This window comes from Crocuta crocuta, unplaced genomic scaffold (genome assembly GCF_008692635.1).
Source record: "Crocuta crocuta isolate KB4526 unplaced genomic scaffold, BGI_CrCroc_1.0 scaffold132, whole genome shotgun sequence".
NCBI lineage: Eukaryota > Metazoa > Chordata > Mammalia > Carnivora > Hyaenidae > Crocuta > Crocuta crocuta.
This window is the reverse complement of record NW_027528611.1, coordinates 4,240,867-4,261,979: the sequence shown is the minus strand read 5'-3', so window position 1 is coordinate 4,261,979 and position 21,113 is coordinate 4,240,867. Positions and strand designations below refer to the sequence as shown.

The 21,113-nt window shown below is 58.2% G+C and overlaps 1 protein-coding gene across 2 annotated transcripts; it reads left to right on the top strand.

Annotated features, from left to right (window-relative positions):
- Positions 1-15,828: 15,828 nt before the first annotated feature.
- HMGA1 (high mobility group AT-hook 1) lies at positions 15,829-21,053 on the top strand. Of its 2 annotated transcripts, none has more exons than XM_077754752.1 (4): positions 15,829-15,994; positions 17,653-17,736; positions 18,382-18,432; positions 19,717-21,053. In XM_077754752.1, the coding sequence occupies exons 1-4, from the start codon at positions 15,893-15,895 to the stop codon at positions 19,768-19,770; spliced, it is 291 nt and encodes a 96-aa protein (XP_077610878.1). In that variant the 5' UTR covers positions 15,829-15,892; the 3' UTR covers positions 19,771-21,053. The 2 variants fall into 2 exon arrangements, with proteins under 2 accessions (XP_077610878.1, XP_077610877.1); XM_077754751.1 differs by having other exon boundaries at positions 15,829-16,027.
- Positions 21,054-21,113: the final 60 nt, after the last annotated feature.

The window sequence follows — 21,113 nt, the reverse complement described above, 5'->3', positions numbered from 1 at the left end:
ACCCAGGTGCCCCGTTTTTTTAACACTGAGAGAGAGTATGTGCATGTGCACTAGCAGGGGAGGGGCAGAGAGAGAAAGAGAAAGAGAGAGAGGGGAGAGAGAGAATCCCAAGCAGGCTCTGCACTGCCAGCACAGAGCTGGATGTAGGGCTCGATCTCGCAAACTGTGAGATCATGACCTGAGCCAAACTCAAGAGTCAGACGCTTAACCAACTGAGCCACCCAGGGGCCCCTTAAATATTTTATTTTTAAGTAAACTCTACACTCAACGTGGGGTTCAAACTTACAACCCCAAGATCAAGAGGCACAGGCTTTTCCCACCGAGCCAGCCAGGGGCCCGAAGGTCTAGAAATCTTTAAGCACTTTTGATGGCGTTTACACTCTTTGAAAAAAAAGACATTAATTGCTATAAAACATTCCATGATACTTCCCTCTTTAGCAATTACCTCCTGCTGGATATTTACATTGTTTCCTTGTATTATTATTACTATTATTAATGATGGAGTGAATTTGATTATGAGACATAAATCTCTGACCTCTCTTTTGAGAGGAAAGATTCCTAGAAATGGGATTAGCAGGTCAAAGGGCTGGGCCCTCCTCAAGTACTACACAGGGCTCAGCTGCTTTCCAGAAAGGTCAAATCAACTCATTCCCATCAGCGACATGTGCGAGCACTCAGTGCGCTGAAACGTTGCCAGCCCTGGAAATGATCATTTTAAAGCTCTTTGCCATTTGATAGGAGAAATGCAGTGTTTCCCTTGTGTTTTAAAGTAATCCTTTCTAAAATCCCAACCTCTGCTGCCCCTGCTAGAAACCGTCCATGGCTCCCTATTACTTTCAGAATAAAGCCCATGGCTCCAGCTGTCGGGTGGGCACCCCAATGTCAGCTGCCCTTTACTCTCGTTGTCAAATTCTGTGGCTTCGTTTTCCGACCCTGCACTACAGCATGGCTGGCTATGTCTGAAACGTACCGCAAAAGTGCCTTCCCTCCAAGACTCTGTCCATCCTGTCTGCTCTGCCCAGAATTTGGCCTGTTTACCCCTCCCCTAGGTACCCAAGAGAAGCTGAGTGTTGGATCTGGAGCCAGACTGTGTTCCAGCCCAGCTCTGCTGTGTGGCCCTGGGAAAGCTATTCAACCTCTCTGTGTCTCTGTCACTGCAATTGTAAAATAGCGGTAAAAATAGCAGCCACTTCAGAGGGTTGCTGTAAGATTAAAGAGTTAAATAACAGTACATCAGAACTCAGTCAAGGGATGCCTCGGTGACTCAGTCAGTTAAGGGTCTGACTTCAGCTCAGGTGATGATCTTGCAGTTTGTGAGTTCGAGCCCCACATCAGGCTCTGTGCTATCAGCATGGAGCCCGCTTGGGTTCTTCTGTCCCCCTCTGTCTCTGCCCTTCCCCGGCTCGTGCTCACACTCAATCTCTCAAAAAATACATAAACTTAAAAAAAGGGAGAGAGAAGAAAAAGATCTGTGTCTGCCAACTGAGAAGTATTTCTTTTATTTTTTTTTAATGTTTAGTCATTTTTGAGAGAGATAGAGTGAGAGTGGGGGAGGGGCAGAGAGAGAGGGAGACACAGAATGTGAAGCAGGCTCCAGGCTCTGAGGTGTCAGCACAGGGCCTGACGCGGGGCTCGAACCCACAAATGGTGAGATCATGACTTGAGCCGAAGCCGGACGCTTCACCGACTGAACCACCCAGGCGCCCCGAGAAGTATTTCTTTTAAAGATTTTAAGTAATCCCTACACCCAAACTTTCAACCCCGAGATCAAAAGTCGCACGTTCCACCGAATGAGCCAGCCAGGCGCCCCACTTGAGAAGTATGAATATATCTTAGCTAGTACGATTATTACTGTTATTCATAGCTGCCCCCCACCACGCTGGCCGGTCACCCCCAGGAAACAGCCCACATCACTACTCATACTCCGTTGCGTTGCTCCTTAAATGCGTGAGCCTCAAGTTTCCCGTCGAAACGAAGCTAACAACCCCACACTTGTTCAGACTCCCTGACGATGTGAAGATCTAATAGGTATCCAAGCGCTTTGTAATGCTGTGTATCATCTCTGCGCACCCCACTCTTGGAAGGAAAGAGCAGGATGGTGACAGGTGCAATTCACCGCGTGCCGAGCCCTGGGCACATTTAGCGCACGTCCCGCAGTGCAGCGGTCAGCGCCCTGGCAGGAAATGGAACCCAACCTGGAGGCTTCAAGAGGCTTTAATGGCGAGGTGCTGGTGGGGTGAAGAGGATCTGAGGAGGGGTGTGTCCACCGGCCCCAGCAGCGGCGGGGAGTCACTGTGACTGCAGGGCTGGGAAGGCAAGGGGCCGATGGGCGGGGAGCTTGAAAATCAAGGAGAGTCACGGAGGGACACAGCTGCAGCCAGACCAGGGGCCCCAGCAGGGCCCAGGCTTGGGAAGGGGTGCCCCTACTTCTCCTTCCCTCGGATCTCCTTAGAGTGCGTGCGTCCCAACAGAAAGCCAGCTGGCAAGGGGGCCCAGGCACAGAGCCAGTCGGAGCTCGGATGGATGAGGGAGAATAACAAGCACAGGGTAGGATTACTGTCCACCACCACCTTCCATTTCGCAGATGAGAAGACAGAGGCCCAGAGATAGGAAGAAACTTGCCCGCTGTTACAGAGCCGGGAGAGGAGAGCGAGGCTCAGAGACGACGATGGTCCCTGGGCCCAGCCTCCTGGGACAGGCTTGTGGGCCCCTGGCGCCAGCAGCACGCAGGGCGGCAGCACCCAGGCGCTGCCGCCACCCTCCTCTCCTCCCTCCCTCTCACTGGTCACTTGTCCCTTCTCACTTGTCTGCCTCGGCCTCCGTGAAGGCTCCGGGCTCTCTCCTTCCTGGGTCTCTCCGTTTCCGTCTCCACTTTCTCTCTCTGTTCTCCCAATTTCTTAGCCTTCTTGTCCCCGGCTTTCGGTCCGTCCGCATTTGTCTCCTACATGGCTGGCTTCCGTCCGCCCCGCCTAGAGCTCGGCTGCTCTGCAATTCTCCTCTGGGCTGTCCCCCGTGCCCCACAGTCGCCCATCTCCGCCACGGGCACCCAGTCCCTGCACGCCCCGCCTCCTGTCGCCGGCCCGTCCCTCCGCCCCTGCGGCTCGGTGGCAGGGCCCGGGGGCGGGGACAGTAGGGCTGGCGCGGCGCCCGGCCTGAGTCACACGCATGAGGCAGCGTGAGTCAGGCGCGGAGGGAAGTCCCTACGGAAGGGGCTTTCGGAGCCGCAATGGAATCACAGGGAAAGAGAAAGTGTTCGGACGTTCCTTTGACACAGTGACCTTGTGTGAGCCCAGGGCGGACACACCCCCAACACCCTACCCGCAGACAACAACACGCACACCCCCAGCCCACCACTCTGGGTGTGCAGTCAGGGTCCAAGGGGGTGGGTGCCGGGGGCGCTGTCTCTTCCCTGCGCCTCCTCCAGGCAGTCCCTCTCCCAGCGTCTGTGCACAAGGCCTGGCCAGTGCCCCCCACCCCCACCCCCGCNGTGGACCCCACACCCATCCTCCCCCCCTCCCCTCCCCCACGGCGCAGACATGGTGTCAGGAAGGCCCCCTTGCTGGTCCGACGGGTCACCCTGTGGAGTCCCGTGGGGTGGCAGGGGCTGGGCAACTTCGGGTCCTACCGGGTCAGAACACCCCCTTCCTTCCTCAGGCACTCCTCCTGACCCTCTGAGACTGGCCTAGGATCAAATCGGCTGGATTCAATTAAACACATTTGTACTGAACACCTATAATAAAATCCAGTGCCAGACTCTGAAAACCTGGGAGAGGACCAAGAAGACCATGAACAAAATACGTTGATGCCTGCTCTTCCGGAGCAGATATTGGGGAGTGGAGGAGAGACAACAAATGAAAAGCCAAGGATCTAAACCGGCACTGTGCGCCGAGAGAGGATGGGAGGCACGTATGCAATGTTAGCTTTTCCAGCGGCCATATTAAGACGGTCAAAAGAAATACACGAAATGAACTTTAATAATCTGTTTCATCTAAAGCTGCTCAAGTATTACTGTTTCAATGTATAATCAGGATACCAAAAAAATTAGTATTGCTATGGGTTATTTTGCACTAAGCCTTGGAAATCCACAGTACTTGGTACTTCTAGTGCATTTCAGTTCTGACTCCCCATGCTTCAGGTGCTAAGTCGTCACCTGTGCCTGGTGGCAGCAGTAATAGGCAGCACAGTCTAGATGTCAGATAAAGNAGGGTTACGGGGCGGGGAGAGCAGGGTGGGGGAGGGGTAGGATTCAGAGAACGGAGACCCCTAGATATTCTGAATCCAAGTCACCTGACCTTACTGAACCCCAGTGTCCTCATGTACAAAATGGAGGCGTGATGCCTCCCTCCTATCTGGGAGTAAATGAGGACTCATTAAATGCTATTTTTGTCCCCACCCCTCCAGCCGTCTGTACCAGTGGCCGGGGCACAGGCTCCCAGTCTGAGTCACACCCCAACACCCCCAACACTTAATGGCCACAGAAGGCAGACTAGCTCCCGACCGCCCCCTCCCCCCACACTCTCTCCACTTTTATCGGTTTCTACCCCTTGCTACAGCAAGATACTTCATCTCTTTGGACCTCAGTTTCACTGTGGGATGGATGCTTAGAGCTCTTGAGAGAAAAAAGTACTGCAGACTTCTGGGGACCAAGCCACTGCTTAAGCTGGACACAGGCCAATGTCAAGGTAGATGGGGGCACCAGGTGCCAACCTCATGATACTGGAAAGGTGAATTCCCTCTTTGAGAACCAGTAGAAGGATTTCTGCCCACAAAAGGCATCCCGCTCACAAAAACCCCTCCCACCCAGGCCAAGAAGGCCAGGAAAAGGCATAGGAACCACAGGAGTCACCCAGGAGCCCCGAGCCAAGGGGTTGCCGTGGGAGAACTTCTAGATCACCTCTGTACACCCCACCTTCAGGGCAGGTAGGCCAGCGGGCCCACGAGCCCACGGGAAGTTCCAGGTTCAACCATTAGCCCCCTCCTGGGGGGCTCCGGGGCTCTGAGGAGGCCCTGGCAAGGCTGGAAGTGGGGGATGGGCGCAGGCCCAGAAGTGGCCCAGACAAAGGAGGCGGCAGGGTCTGGGCTTGGGATCCAGACGGCCCTCACCCCTCACCCCACCCCCAAGGCCTGGGAATTGGCAGGGCACCCTGGATGGTGACCCAGAAACCTGGCTGTCAGCAGCTCCTGCCTGGCGCTGCCCACACTGAGCCCCACTGCTTCCCGCAAGAGTCGGGGCCCGGGCAGCCGCCAGCGAGGCAAGCCTTTGGATTCTCTCTGCCCACCGGCTCCCTGCGCTACTCCAGAGACCCACCCCAGGCGCTCGCTCCAAGGTGGCGCACACCCTAGTCGCTGTATTTCCTGTCCTCCAGACCTCAAAGTGGGGAATGGGGAGGGGGTGTCCAAGCCCAGGTTCACCATCAGACTGCCACTGTCCACCAGGGCCAGTCAGGGATTCAAGGCCCAGAGGACCACCGACCCCAGGGTGGCTGGATTCCTAGAAAGTAAGAAAGGAAGACTAAGAACGGCGCCATTCAATTCTCAATAAGGAGGAGGCCCGGGAGGACCTACGACCCCCAGGGCTTCAGGGAGTGGGAGAGAGGCCTGGCGGCTGCGGGTGAGCAGGGAGCAACGAGGTTTAAGCTGGCGGGANCTACCTCCCCTCCCCCAGCCTGCTTCTCTCCCCTCCCCCCCAGCTCCCCACTTCCTCCGCCCCTCCCCCAGTCCCTTTGGCTCTCATTCATCCATCCATTCACCAAACTTGTGCGGAGCGCCAAGGCCCCCTTAGGCCCTGGTGCGAGGCTCGCGGGTGGGGAGAAGAACAAAACAAAGCCCTGGAGGCTTCCGACAAATCCCGGGCCTGGTGTTGGCTCCTCCCCTCACCCCCAGCCCACCTCCTCCTCAACCCAGGCCCCCGCCCTTCGACCTCCACCCTGCTCTCCTTTCTCTCTCCAGACTCTGGCTGGCCTGTGGGGCCGAGAGCCCCGCGCAGGCGTCCCACGTGCTACTGGGCTCGGCAGGCGGCAGTCCTCCCGCCCGATCCCAGTATGGAGACCCCTGAGTCACCCTCTCAGCGCTAAGGGTCAGGGTGTCGTGGAAGGGACAGAGCACTGTGGGTCCCCGTTAGAGCAGCCGCGGAGGCAGAAGGACCCAGTGGGGACTCACGCGACCCCAGACATCGGGTAGGAGGGAGCCTCCCTGCAGCAAGTTGTCTTGAAGTCGGTCACTCTTGAAGACTTCAGGGGTCCCTATCCCCTTCCCCGGCCCCAGCACTTAGTCTCATGCAGCTTGGAAAGTAGGTAAGGAATAGAGACAAGAGAAACCAGTTAAAGACCACAGGAAATTCTCCGGAACCCTCGGGGCCTGTTTCCAAAAGGATGTGAGGTGGGTGGGAGCAGGTGGCTAAACTACAGGCCCGGAGTCCGAGTCTGCAAGTACTAGAGCTGGTTAACAAGAGACATGGACATCCAACCCCAGAGGGCATGTGGCCTGGAGAGAAACCCAGCCTAGGGCCTCAAGCCCGGCTCCGGAACACACCTCAGGCCCCCAAAGGACAGGGCCACAGGCCCGCAGTGGGAACACACCTCGGCCCCCAGGGGACAGGGCCACAGGGCCACAGTCACTGCCCTAACACCTCCTTCCACTGGAAGGGCTTACACGGACCACGCAGCTTGCAAGTGTGTGCGCTCTCAGCCGGTCCTGTGTGGGGCGCTGTACCCACAGAGCCTGTTGCCCTGGCCACTGTCAGGTAGCTCCTCAGACCCAAGGGAAACTCTTTTGTTCCAGGCAAAGCTTAAATCTTACACTCACCCAAAGCACACTCTGGAGAGCTGCCACCCCTGCCCAGCCACTGACAAGCAACCTGGCCGGTCCGCCCCAGCCCAAGGGCCAAGATGGTTGTCAGGTGGCTGCCAGCTCCTGATGACTAAACCTGAGACCAAGGGAAAAAACAATTTCCCCTGATTGCTGGCACGCTGGAAGATCTGAAGGTACGGCCTGCTAGCAATGAGTCTGTGTGCAGATCACGGGATAACGAAGCTACAGTGGTTTTAACTCAGTGAGATGACAAAAAAAAAAAAAAAACAACCAACAACCAAACAAAAAAACCCACCACCAAACAGGTGTTTTGTAAGGTGCAGAAGCCCTGTCTCGGGCTGGGCCACCCTGTCACTCCCATCATGATCTGCTGGGTCCCTTGCCCTTTTCTCTGCCTTGAGGTTTGGGGACAGATGTCCTATTCCCAACCTGATGCCCTGTGGCTTGGTGTTTATGATCACAGAAATCACTTTGGCTAATCATTCTTCATTCGATAACCTTTTGGGTTTTTTTAGGTTCGAACACTGCGAGGCCCCAGGGATAGCCCTGTGAACCCAACACCTCGAACTCCTCTGGCCTTCCAGTAGAGAGCGCTGGCCGGGAAACAAATCGGCCACTTGTACAGATAATAGTGAAGTACAAAGTCAGTTATACAGTATGGAAGAAATCGGTAAGTGTTACAGGGGGAGAACAGTGGTAACGTGGATGAATGACTACAGCGGGCAGACGTGCAGTTTTTCTAGTGTGGGCAGTAATATTGAACAGAGACCTGAAGGCAGTGAGTGAGCGAGCCCTGAGGATCTTCAGGGGGGGTGGGGGTAGGAAGAACAAGTCAGGCAGCAGCAATGGCAAGTGCAAAGGCCCTGGGGTGAGCTCTTGCCTGACAGGTGGTGGGGGCATGGAGGAGGCTGGTGTGGTTGATGCAGGGCAGCAGGTAAGTGATGAGGTTAGGGGCAGGGCACCCTGCAGGGCCTTGTGGGCCTTTGTGAGGACCTCGGTTTTACTCTGAGATGGGAACCCCTCGAGGATTTTGAGCAGAGGTGGGATGGACCTTATGTTTTAGGTGGAAAGAGATTTAATACCAGGGATGAGGTGCTTCTAAAGCCATTGGAGGAACTGGGGAAGCCGGCTCCAGACTGGGCCTCCTGGGACAACGGAATACCCTCTGCTCTGATGGGGGCAGGAGGGATGGAATCAGAAGACCCCACCTGAGTAGCTGAGCTGTGATCCAGGGACAGGAGGCTGCTCGGCCCCTGTGCCTGCCTCTTGATCCCCATAAAGCTGATGACGGACACTGTGTGTGCTGCAGATATGCTGTGTGGGCCGGAGTCTCCATGGCCCACACAACAACATCTCCTTTCCTTGCTTCCTCCACACCTCACTCTTCTTTTGCTGGGACCTGACTCATATCCAAAACCACGTGGGGAGCGGTGCTGAATCTGCCGCAGCCCCGAGCCCATCTCTGTATCAGATGCCCTGCCGCCTCACCTGCCCGCTTCTAGGGCTTCCCGGGATGCTCCACTCACACGCTGGGCCCCTGCCTGGTGCTCCTCATGTCCTCATTCCAGCAGGGACCACACTGGTGAAAGGATATTACCATGTACTCCCCCGCCCAAAGTACACCACCGAAAGACGGGGAATGTAGCTACCTAGTTCAAGCCACAGCCCCAGTGCCTATCTTGGCGCCTGGAGGGAATCCATCTGGCCGGGCTGGGAGAAGGCAGCAGGCCCAGCTAGCCCGGGAACACACGCAAGCTGCTGAAACGCCAAGTTGTTTAACCTCCCTGAGCCTCAGTTTTAACACCTGTATGATGGGGACAGTTGCATTACTGACCCGGGGAACATCGAGGGATCTGAGAACGCAGATGCATTTAGTATGTGCTCCTAAACATCCTTTTCCTCAGGTTTTCTGAGCTTGGAGAGGAGCGGGGCTGTCCTGGGTTTCAGGCTTGAAGAAGGTCGACGACGTCCATGGTGTCCTGCAGCCATACCGCGTGGGTGGCTGGCTCAGGGCACGGGGGTGCCTGCCTCCTGGGCCTTCCAAATCGTTGGAGAGTTTTTCCCTCGAAAGTTGGAAGCCGAAGAGGCTCTCCTCCCATTCTAGGCCTGCCAGGCCTCCTGGCAGCAGAGCTTGTGGTCAGCAGGGCCTGGAGACCTGATCCTGCCAGAAGACCAGATGTACTAGTAGCTGGGTGACTCTCCGGGAGACTGGTCACACACTCTGCGCCGGGGTGACCTATATGCGACTCCCGTGGGTCAATCCTGGTTGATAGGGTCCTGGGTCAATCCTGGTTAGAGTAGNCCCGCCTGTCTGTGACCGTCGGACCTGCATACCCTATGATCCCAGAATTCCTTTCCTAGGAAGCTGCTTCGCAGAAATCTGCACATCACGTCACCGAAACCTATTCTGGAACACTCACAGCAGCACGCTTCGTAATAGCCCCAAACCGGAGCCTAACCAAATGCCCTTCAACAGAACAGATGCATGCGCTGTGGCTCGTTCACACCACATAACCGTGCCGCAAGGATGAACATTCGGCAGCCATGTGCCACACGGATGAAACTCAGACGTGATGCTGAGCAACGGAAACGAACCCAGGAATACATAAGCCGTGACTCCACCCATACGTGGCACAGAAATGGTGAACCTAGGGGATGCTAGTGGGGACAGTGGTTACACGAGGGGAGCTGGAGATGGCTTTTTGATCCGGGTGCTGGCGACACAAGTGTTCTCCCTCTACGAAAACACATTTGAACTGATAACAGGATTGCCCATTTTCTGGATGTAGTTTTCATCCGTAAAACGTTCCCTTTAAAAGGCATCCCGGTTTGGCCCATAGGTTACACAATGCCTGCTGCTCTTCTGGCCACTTCCTCCCATCTACCTTTCACGTTGGGCTGGACACGGAACATGACCAGACTTCATCCCTGTGACTTTCAGAAAACCTCGACTAATCCAAACACTCCATGGAGCCATTCACAATGGTCTTTCCCTCGACTCTTCTACGAGCTGTAGTTGACTCCGAAGCGAGAGATAAGCGACAAACATGCTGACTGGAGAGATGCAGAGAGACGCGGAGCCCCAGGGGATGCTAAGGGGGCACCCCAGCCTACTACAGCCTCTGCATCGGCAAGCTTGTACTGGGAGACTGCCGGGCTCCCGCTGCGCCACTTAGCAAGGCAGCAGGAAGCAATGGCATCCATCGGGAAGAATCGCGGCAGCTCAGGAGAAAAGGAGCTTGCCCTTCAGCCGTCCTGAAACGTACAGTTAACCCAAACCCCCCATTCCCTGGACATTCCCGTTGGGGTCCTGAAGTTCACTGGGTTGTCCTTGTGGAAACTGTATAACCCAACTCTGACAATAAGAGCATGCTTCCGGTCAGCTAGACCAGTTCCACCATGACCGATTCCCCTGGGACTCCCCAGGCTTTGCCCAAGCAGGTTGATTTCCCCAGGCCCAGAATAGATCTTTCCTCCTGCATGCTCCCCATGGCCCCTCACTTCTCCAGATCCCATCAAGGCCAGCTCAAGGCCTGCTCCAGCGACTTCCCTGACTACCCCGAGCTCCCATCCAGTCTCCCTCTGTAGCACCTACGAAGTCTCGGAGTCTCCGTTTAAGGGCCTGACCCCCTAGTCTGCAGTTTCAAGAGCACAGGGAACCTTGCTTTGTTATACGCCAAGGCTTTGGACCAGTTCTTCCTAAACAGTAGGCCTTCAATAAATGCCAAATGAACGAACACACTCTGCCTGGTGGCATCTCCTGGATTGTTGCTCTGCTTTCTCTCAAGGGTTCTTGGTTCCAATTCCTCTAAATATGAAATTCGCCAGGGCAAGGACGATATCTTAACTAACTACTTACTGCAGGAGGAAAGAAAGGAAAGGAAGGGGATTCCGGGCATCTGTAATGCAGAAAGCAGGGAGGTGCGGGTCAGTGGGTAGTTCCGTGGAGTTCAAGGGCGTGGGTAATGCTTAAGAGTCACAAGCTACTTTATCTGTGCACACTTTACTTACACCTGCCTCCTTCCAGAGAGGGCTTGTGAGGCTTACAGAAACACACGTAACACAAGGTAAAAACAAACAAACAAACAAACCCCAAGTCGGTGAGAAAATCAGGACGAGGGGGAAAAGAAGAGTAGGAAAAATAAGATCAAGTCGTTTTGTTAGAAGTGGGCCAAAAAGTTGGCCAAGTTTTCCCACAGCCTCTCGAGGCAGAAGTCCTGTCTCCCTTCCCGGCCTCCCTCCGGGACCGCCACAGGCCAACAAGTCGCTAGCAGACGGCAGAGGAGCCCCAGGCTGGCTGCGTCCAGGCAAGGGGCCTACCCCAGGACCCTTCCCACGCCTCCCGGCCATCGGCCCCAGGCCTAGCGGCGCAGGCGGCCGTGGGGAGGGCCGAGTCTAGGGGCGCCGCGGTTCTGCGCGGGCTACCCCCGGGCCAGGCTTGCTGGCGGGGAACTGTGACCCGAGGGGAGTCGGGGAAGAACCGAAGGGCCATTCTTCCACTCAACGCTGCAAAGGTTCTCGAGCTCACTCGATGCCTCCAGCCAACTCATCTCGCGGCCTACTAAGCGCGCGATCGGCACGCAGGGTACAAAGATNCCCAGCGCCCGCCCGCCCGGCCGTCCCCGCCCCCACCCGGCCGAGCACGTGCTGCCCCCGGCCCGGAGCGCCAGCCCGCCGCCCCGGGTGGGGGCTGGGCCCACTCCCGGCTCTACTCCCCACCCCCACCGGAAACATTCCTGAAACATTCCTGAAAGTAGGAGGCCCGGCCCCTCCGGTTCCCCACCCCGCCTCCACTCCGGACTCAGGGTTTTCCTGGCGTCCCCCCTCCGTCGGCGGCTCGCCCCCTGAAGAGGGGGCTGGGCCGGGGCCTTGGCCGACCCGGGAGGAAGAAGGGGAGCAAAGAAAAACATGAGTCACAGCCGTGTGTCACCGGGCCGCATTGCATTTCCCTGCATCACGGGAGGTGTGGAAGGCCGCCTCGGGGACCAGGGGCGGGGAGGTGTGCCCGAGAAGGCCCCGGGCCCGGCCTGCAGGGCGCGCCGCTGACAGCGCCCTTTCTTCTCCCACCGCCCTCCCCGCCATCTTTTCACTTTGGCTTCCTTCTCAAGCGTGCAACAAGTCTTTGTTGCGCCGGGCGGGCCAGGCGTGGCGGGTAAGGCTTGCGTAGACCCAGTCCCTGCCCTCAAAGTGCTTCCAGGCGACCGCGGGCTCACGCTTTCTTATTTTCCTTTAAAGTCACAGCGGGGAGGAGCCAGGGCGCAAAGTGGAAACGCACGGCTCCAAAACCTCGTCCAGGTCACCTAAAGGAACGAAGCCTCCCTCAGGTTTACCTGCAAACGAGCCAATCGTGTGTTTCCTTTGGAGGATGCACCTTGACCACGGCTCACTCGCGGCCATTAATAAACGAAAAGTCGGGATTTCACAAGTTTCACGTTTGAATTTCACAAGACTTGAATTTCACCCGGCAGCCACACGCAGGTTGGCACCGAAATGCACACGCTGACACCTGTCCGCCCAGGGGAAATCTATGAGCCGTGTGTCTGGGCGCAGGGGGCGGCGGGTAGGCCGCGGAATCCTCTCACCGGCGCGTTTCTCTCCACCCCCTCCCGCCCGCGCGGACCCCGCAGGCACGAAACGCCCGCCCACGACCAACGCGCCCCGCGGGCGCCAGGCCCACACGCCCGGAAGGCCCCTAGAGGGGACTCTCCCGGGGACCCCCGTTTCTGGCTGTAAGGGCGCCCTCCCCCAGCGAAAAGCTTCTTGGTGATCCCTCTGTGCACCTTCCCGTGTCTCCCGGCCCAGNACACGGCTGGCGCGGGCGGGCCCGTCCCCCCTGCCCCTGGGTCGCTCTTTTTAAGCTCCCCTGAGCCGGGGCTGCGCTCCTCTAATTGGGACTCCGAGCCCGGGCTATTTCTGGCGCTGGCGCGGCTCCAAGAAGGCGTGAGTTCGCGGCCCCTCCGGTGGCTTCTTTTATTTATATCTATCATTTAATTAAATTATTTATTTATTGAGGCCGCGCACGGGCCGTGCCTAGCTTCCTGCCCCTCGCCATCCTTCGGGGGAGGGTGAATATTTTTGTCCCCCCGCCTGGATGTGACAGATAAATACCCCGTGGGGGCCTGGGCGGCGAGCACGCGGCGGCGGCGGTCTCTGAGCGCCTCTGCTCTCTCTCCCGGTTTCAGATCCGCATTTGCTACCAGCGGCGGCGGCGGCGGAGCCAGGCCGGTCCTCAGCGCCCAGCACCGTNTTGGAAGTGAGGGGGATGGGCAGGAACCCCGCAATTCGGCCCCGTTCGGGCTCGGCCTTTCTCCTGGTGCCCCCTCCCCCCCCACGCAGATGAGGCCGAGTCGCCGGCCTGGGTTTGGGGCTTCACCTGGACCCCACCTCTGGCCCGGCCCGCGCCTCTTCAGCCCCCAGGGCCGGGCCTGCCCTCCGCCCCCACAAACAGGTTTCTCTGCTTTGCAGGGCTCTGTTGGAACTAGTCCCTTTGACTCCCCGTTTCAATTTTTTTTTTTTTCTGGGGCTTTATTTTGCGGGGAGGGGGCGGAGGGAGGTGGCTTTCTTCCTCTACCCCGCGCCCGCGCGCGCCAGGTTTCCTGCCCCAAGGCGGGCTTGGGTGCCCCCTCTGGCAGGAAGTGGGGCCGGGTGCACCCGCGTGGCGGTGCATGCGGTCGGGGTGCACCAGTTTCCCGCGCCTGCAAGAGCAGCCTGTGCCCCTCCCCCCGCGCGCTCTGGCCCCTAGTCCCGCCGGCCGACCTGCAACGGCCCGGCGCAGACACTTGCAGAGTCACCCTGGAGCCCGGGCCGGAGCAGGGGGAGACAGGGACTTAAAAGGTCTCCGGGCGGGTAAGGAAAGTGGCGGGCTAGAGGGGTCGCCAGGAACCTACTCCGTCCTGCTCGCCTACTTGCTGTGTGACCTTGGGCAACTCATCAGGCCTCTCTGGGCTACTTTTTTCCCGGAAAACAAGGGAGCGCCGTGAGGATTTCCTAAGGGTCGTTCTTGTAGATTCCCTGAGCATTTGTGGAATACACACTGCGTGCTCGGTGTGTAGTGGGGACAAGCTTGAGGCCCTGAAGGGCTTATTACAGACTGAAGGATTGAGGTCGGGCCCTAAACATGGCTTCGCGTAGCCAGGCCTCTGATTTTCAGAAACAGGTGGAAGAGACAAGCATTTGTTGGTCTCACCAGAGAGGGCCTCAGGCCTTCATTCAGTTCCTGGAGGCCTGGATAGGGGGGGTTAGAGAGTGGATTAAAGGGTCCCCAGTAGCGAGAAGTGGGGGGAAAGCACCAGATGATGCAAGAACTTCCCCAGAGACCCACCAGGATTCCCAGGCCTGCTTGGGCCCGGGCTTTCTGGGATTAGGGGCTGGCTTGGCCCAACTGGAACCCCCTCTGTGAGGGGGCCTTCAGCAGACCTCATGTGAGGTCAGCACTCATTTAGGCTGATTAATTTTGATGTTTAGTTTGAAGGGAAACCTGTGGTGTAATATAAGATTCTAATCACTGCCTGTAATTACAGAGCAGGCCAAGCCACTAATGACGGAGCAGGATAAATCACCAACCACCTTGTTTAAAAGGGTCTTCAAGTCTGAAATATTATAAAATAGAATAATTACCAGACGAAGTCTCGCCGTCTGGAGAATCTTGATGTTTGGGGATGGGGGCCTCCGGCTCTCAAAAGTCCCAAGTTTGCAGGAAAAAAAACTTTTTTTCCCTCTCATCGAGTTAAAATTGGAAATTGTCTGAAAAGGAGGAAGAAAAGTCATTTTCAAATGTTCTAGTTTTTGCTTGGAGCAAGGTTTGATCTTGCATCATCAGTCTCGAGAGGCGGTTGGGGTAGATGTCTTACCGTTACCCCCATGTTACAGAGGGAAGGTCTTTTAGAAATGAGGCAGCTTGGGCCCACCCTTTGTCAAGTGCCACCAAAGACTGGTTACCAGGGAGGTGTGGAGCCATAGGTCTCTCAGGTTGCGCATCTCCATAGCTGGGAAGACAGATGGGGTGGGGCACCCTCACTGCCTTAAGCTTCTGGAAGAGGCTCCCAAATAAAGGGGGCAGATGTTCCTAGCAGTGGAGGTTTTAGGTAAACTCAAAATTGGCGGGGCTGAAGAAACCCAAAATGGCCTATAAGAAGAGGGAAGATGCTAGAAAAGAACTAAGGAGCTTTGGAGGAGTAGCCCTGCCCAGGCTGGGGTGGAGGGCGGTGCGTGGGGGAGGGCACCTAGCATCTGTTGGAAGGATCCATCTCAGTGGAGAATTCCTGCCCCTCCTGAAAGCAGGCATCAAAGGAGACGATCTCATTTGACTCCAGGTGGACGGGGTAGAAGAGGAGCTCCACGTTTCAGCTTTGGGTTTCTTTTCCTCTCCCATGCAGCTTCCTCCTTTCCAAATTGTACCTGACCTTGAGTCCCCAAGGCTTTACCCAGGGAGAGAGCAGAGAGAACTAACTGGCGGGACGGGCACCATCCCTGGCCTGGCGATTGGTACAGGGTCAAGGTTGGCCCTGGTAGTGCCTGGTCCTGAGGCTTGGGCTGAGCAGTACTCTGCGCCAGGCGGGCTGGGGACTGATGCCCATGGCTGCCAGATGGATGCCCGAGGCTTATTCTCTCTGCTTACCTTTCCTCCCTTGTTGTCTGAGCCACTCAGGCTTAGTTTCCTCTTAAGAAATAGGGCAGCTGGCTAGAGGGGGGACCCCGGGCCGTGTGAGGCTTCTTGCTCTCGCCCCCCACCTCATCCACACCTTTGCCCTGGTGACCTCACCCACATCTTGGGCCTGGGCCCTGTGGGGGTGGCAGAACAACAAAGCGCCCTTCTGAGCAAGAGATAAGGAGCTGATTAGAGCCAACGGCTCGACCCCACCCTGCGCGCTGGGGCTGGGCAGACCCTCCACCCCCACCAGCCGAGCAGGGTGGGGATCCTGGGTCCCTGGGAGCAGGCACATCAGCACAGGCCACCTTGAGGGTGGGGGTGGTAAGGGGGGGGGGNGAGGCGGCCGAAGCAAGGTGTTGTGTTTGAAATGACTTTCCCTACTCCATAGCATCCCAGCCATCGCTCCTCCACCTGCTCCGGAGAGAAGGGAAGATGAGCGAGTCGAGCTCGAAGTCCAGCCAGCCCTTGGCCTCCAAGCAGGAAAAGGACGGCACTGAGAAGCGGGGTCGGGGCAGGCCGCGCAAGCAGCCTCCGGTGAGTCCCGGGACGGCGCTGGTAGGGAGTCAGGTGGGTGTCCGAACCTTTGCCTCGGTTTACCCCCTCTGGGCTAGGGAGGTGCCAGGTGTCTCGGCAAGTGACAACTGGACCGGAGGGGTGCAGGATCCTCTCTCGGGGTGCGTCTCGCACACAAGCACCCAGCGCACGCCCACCCTGGTCCGTTCCTGAGGCCCCAGGAGAGAAGTGGGGGCTGAGGAATCTTGCTGGACGATCCGGCCAGAAGCGACTGTGGTCAGACTCTGGTGGACTACCCACACTTGACTTCCAGTCTGTCCTGGACCCGCGCGTTTATAAAACACGGAAACGATGAGTTACGTGTGTGTAGAAGTTCCCCATTTCCAGTCCCGAGATTCCTTGCACGTACTAGTCTGTCAGTTAACCGTGAAAGTTTATAAATACCTCCGCTGTCGATTTCTGTACGTCCTTGGTGCAGGCCTGTACCAGAAACCTCCTGGGCCACCACCTATCCATGGGCCTCCCTTCGAGTGGCCCTGGGCCAGGCTCGGGCTCGGGCTCTGTAAAAGGGAAACTGAAGCCTGAGAACTTAAAGCTATAGGGGAGGTGGTGAGAGAGTGACCCTCGACCCCAATGCTGTCCCTTGCTGAGGTCTCCTGGGGTTAGAGAGCCAGCCTGGCCTTGTGGGGGGCACCGTAGGGAGCACGGCCGGTCAGGCTGTGGGGGACCCCTGTCCTGCGAGGGGGGGAGATTTTGGATTCTCTCAGAGGTGTAGTAGCTGGTGAGGCCAGGGAAGAGGAAAGGGATTAGGGGCAACCCCTACCCTGTGCACAGTGGGTCCCGGGTTTCCGCACCTGTAGGTTGGAGAGCGCCATCTATAGGGGAGATGATGAGCGTGGGGAGTCGGTGGTGACATTGACCTGCCGCCACAATGTGCGAGAGGGGAAAGGCCAGACTGATTCCTTTGGTCTCCACCTCGATCCTGTTAGCTGGGCTCCACAGGGGGGTATCCAAGAAGGGGTGTTGGGTCACTGGACCGTAGTTCTAAACAGCCTCTGGGCAGCCACCCCGAAACCGTTTTTATTCTGTCAGGCTTACTAAGATGTCAGCGGCAACCGTGGCCGGGATCTCTGGGTTTCTGACACGCGGGCAATAATTTCTTCTCCTGGAAGTTCCCTCCACTGGGGTGTGGGGCGGGGGGCATCCTTTCCCTTCTTGACTCCCCCACAGTCTCCAGCATATATCGTCTGAGGGGGTAGTCTTGGCCCAGCGCTAGACGGTTCCACATCCTTCCTTTACTTTCCACAACGCCCTGTGAGGTGAGTCTTGTCACCATTTACTGTCAGGGAATCCGAGGCCCAAGCATTCTGTGTTTTGCCCCGAGAGCTTAGAGCTGTTTCGACGGCAGAACTGCCTGACCGTATCTTTCTGCCCCGGTGACACCTTTCCCTTTTTGGCTTCTTTTCATTTTGCTGTCACAGGGATGCATGGGAGGGGCTTTGCAAAAGACGGTCAAGGTGAGAACCTGTGTCATGAGGGCTTGCCTGCCCTGGTGCCTGTGGATTTCTGGGTCGGGGTGATGGCTTGCCGATTCAGCCTCGCTGGGGTCAGGGGAGAGAGCTGTGTCTTCGGAAAGGGGTGGGACAGGTGGCATCTGATGACCCCATCTGTCTCTGCAGAAGGAACCCAGCGAAGTGCCAACACCGAAGAGACCTCGGGGCCGACCAAAGGGGAGCAAAAACAAGGGTGCTGCCAAGACCCGGGTGAGGACAAAGGGGGGAAGGGGGAGGCCCCCCTCCCCAGGGCCACAGCTGGGGGGCTCGCTGGGGGGGACCAGACCCCGCCCCCTCTTCCCTGGCATATGGGCATCGGCGAGTCTCTGCAAATTGGGGGAAGCAGGGTGATTGGGTCTTCCTTCTGGGGACTTGGTCCTGCCCAGCACAAAGGGGAAGTCAGGTCAGAAGTCCTGCGGCTGCGGCTTCCTCGTCTGTAGAAGGAACAGCTGCACCAGTCCCTGGGCCGAGAGTGGTTCCTTCCATTCCGGGGTTCCCAGGGTCCCAAGGGAGCGGGGATAAGCCGGGAAGGCCGGATTCACAGGGGCATCAGCCTCTTGGGGAAGTTGTTTTGTTTTTTATTTTATTTTTTCTGAGACACGACTCATATCCTCTGAGTCATGGGTGGAGGAGGGAGTGGGGGGCGTGTGTGTGTATTGGGGGGGGGCAGCGTGGCTGGCCAGTCATCACCAGCTGGACTCGGGTGGGCCTGCCGGGGTGACAGTCCTGGCTGCCCTGAGCAGCGGTAGGTAGTTCCGCCCCTCCCAGCTCTCCCTCACCGTCGGGGCCCTGGCCATCGGGGGAGTGCCGTCCAGGACAGTTTTGACTTAGTGGCTCTTTTCTCGGACCATCTAGAAAACCACCACAACTCCAGGGAGGAAACCAAGGGGCAGACCCAAAAAACTGGTAGGCCAAGGGGCGGCGGCAGTGGTTCGGTGTCTCTGGGGAGGGCGGGGAGGGTGGGTGATGCTGCTCCTGGGTGCTCACCGTGGAAAGGTAGTGACCTGAGCCAGGCACGCTAGGGCAGCCTCACTCAGCCAGGCCTAGGGAGGGAAAGGGATTCTGGGTCCTGGCACCCAGCCCAGGGCTGTTAAAGGGCTGTGGCCATAGAAGTAACGGGTCCCAGGTACAAACCAGCCTAGACCCCTGCCCTGCCCTGCCCTGCCCTGCCCTGCCCTGCCCTGGTGGGGGACTGCCTCTCCTACAGACTCAACTGCTAGGGAGAACTTGGAGGCCATCTAGCCCCTCCCCACCCCCCACTAATAGAAATGAGGAAAGGATGCCACCTGGGCATAGGGTGACATTTGTCCTCACCTATCCATTTCGGAGTCCCCCCAAAAAGCTAGAAACGGAGGGAGGTGGGCGGAGTCAGGAGGCTGCCTGTGGGGCCTACGCTGGAGTTTAGGGCCACCCCAGCCTTGTTCCTCCTGGCTGTTTTCTACCCCAAACCTGCTCCCTGAACTCCCCGAGGCCTTCATTCCTCGAGCTGAGCCACCACCAGGGTGAGGAGGGGGGTCGGGGGTGCTGGCTGGGCCCCAGGAGTGAGTAACAGGAAACAAGTTGTTTTGGAGTCTGTGCCTGGCACGGGGGCTGCAGGCCCGTGCGGTGTCCCGACATTCCCGCCCAGTGAGTGAGCCCGGCGGCACACACTTCCCCTTCCTCCCCGCCCTGGCCTGGGGTCAGTCAGCGGCCCAGCTCCACAGCCCAGCAGCTGCCCCTGCGGGCCAAGGCCACCTGGTTCCCCTGCGCTTGCACCCAGCAGGGGGGGCTCGCGCACCCTGCAGCCACCCTTTCCCCGGCCCTCTCCCTGGCCACCTCTCCCTTCCCCTCCCACAGAAAGCCAGCTACTTCCTCACTTCCCGGGCTCCGTGCTGCACCGAGCGGTGCGGCCCCCCCCCCCCCCGCACCCACCCTGGGCCCCAGGTCCAAGGGGGGCCGGCTCCGTGTGAGAGCAGTGCGTGTGTGGGTTTTTTCCCTCCCTTTAAATTCTTCCTTTTTTATGAATGAAACTGGGCCGTGGAGGTTGCTGAGTCACTCACACACTCAGCCCTGACTCATCCCCCTTCTGGAGAGCCAGGGAGCATGGAGAGGGGTGGGGGCTATCTTGGCCTGCACCCCTTCCCCCCGGTCCCCTGGGAGTGGAGGGGGGCAGGCCTGGCACTCCTGCTGACTGGCCTGCCCACCGCGCAGGAGAAGGAGGAAGAAGAGGGCATCTCGCAGGAGTCCTCCGAGGAGGAGCAGTGACCGCGCCGCGCCGCCCGCTCCTTCACTGAGGAGCAGTTTCCTTCTGGGACTGGACAGCTCCGCTCCGCTCCCACCGCCCCCGCCCCTTCCCCCAGGCCCACGCGTCACCGCCACCCACCTGCGCCCTCGCCACCACACTACACAGCACACCAGCCGCTGCGGGGCCCCGAGGCCCAAGTGGGCAATGGTTTCCTTTGGTCTCGGCTGCCAGCGACCCCTCCCCCACGCGCACACTTGCCCCTCCAGACAAAGCCGATGTCTCACCTCGCCGCACCCTGCCCCTGCTGCGTCCCCATACTCGGCGGTGGGGACATTGCTGACTGGGCTCTTGGTTTGGGGGTCCCTTCTGCTTCCCCACTCCTGCCTCCGGCTTCCCGCCAAGGGGTCTGGGAGGGCTCCCCTGGCCTTAAAAGGGGCCCGGGCCCCGTCTCGTTCTGATCTGCCCCACTCCACTGCACTGGCAGCAGGTATGGCCTGTGGGGAGGGGCACTGGGCCCCAGGTGCGGCTCACACCCGCCTTTCTTCCTTCCCTCCCTGCCTAGTCCTTGCTCTGGGTCGGACAGCGCCGTTCGGGGCACTGGAAGGCAGGCAGGAGGGGTCTGAGTCCCCTAGCCTCCCCGGCTGGGCTCCAGCCCGCTCACCCCCACCCCGGAATCCATTGCAGTGGGGGCAGTTCGGTCACCCTTTATCCAGGAGGCCCGGGTTCCCTGTGGCAGCCACCTAAGGTGGGCTGGAGCCGCTGCCTGACCCCATCCGCTTCCGCCCTAGGCCTCAGTTTCCCCTTCCCTCACACGGGGCACTAATAACAAGGAGCTAGCCTTGCCCACTCCCACCCTTCTGCTCCTCCCCACCCCCCAAGGTTCTGGTTCCATCTTTCCTCTGTTCACAAACTACCTCTGGACAGTTGTGTTGTTTTTGTTCAATGTTTCCATTCTTAGACATCCGTCATTGCTGCTGCGACCAGCGCCAAATGTTCATCCTCATTGCCTCCTCCTGCTCTGCCCACACCCTCCTCCTCCAAGATGCTCTTAGGGGAAGGGGCCTGGGGCAGAGCAGGCTGGGTTACCGACCACCCCAGTCCCAGGGAAGGTGGGGCCCTGCCCCTAGGATGCTGCAGCAGAGTGAGGAGGGGGGGGGCCTGTATTGACCGGCAAGGGTGTAGGGGCCACCTTCTCCCCCTGTTCTGCCGGGGAGGAGGTAGCCATTATTTGTCCCAGCCTGGGGCCCCCCCATCTGGTTTCCTATTTGCAGTTACTTGAATAAAAAAAATATCCTTTTCTGGACTGGAGTCTTTTCTTTGGTGGTAGGTACCTGGGGTAGGAAGGCTGGAAACCAAACATCAA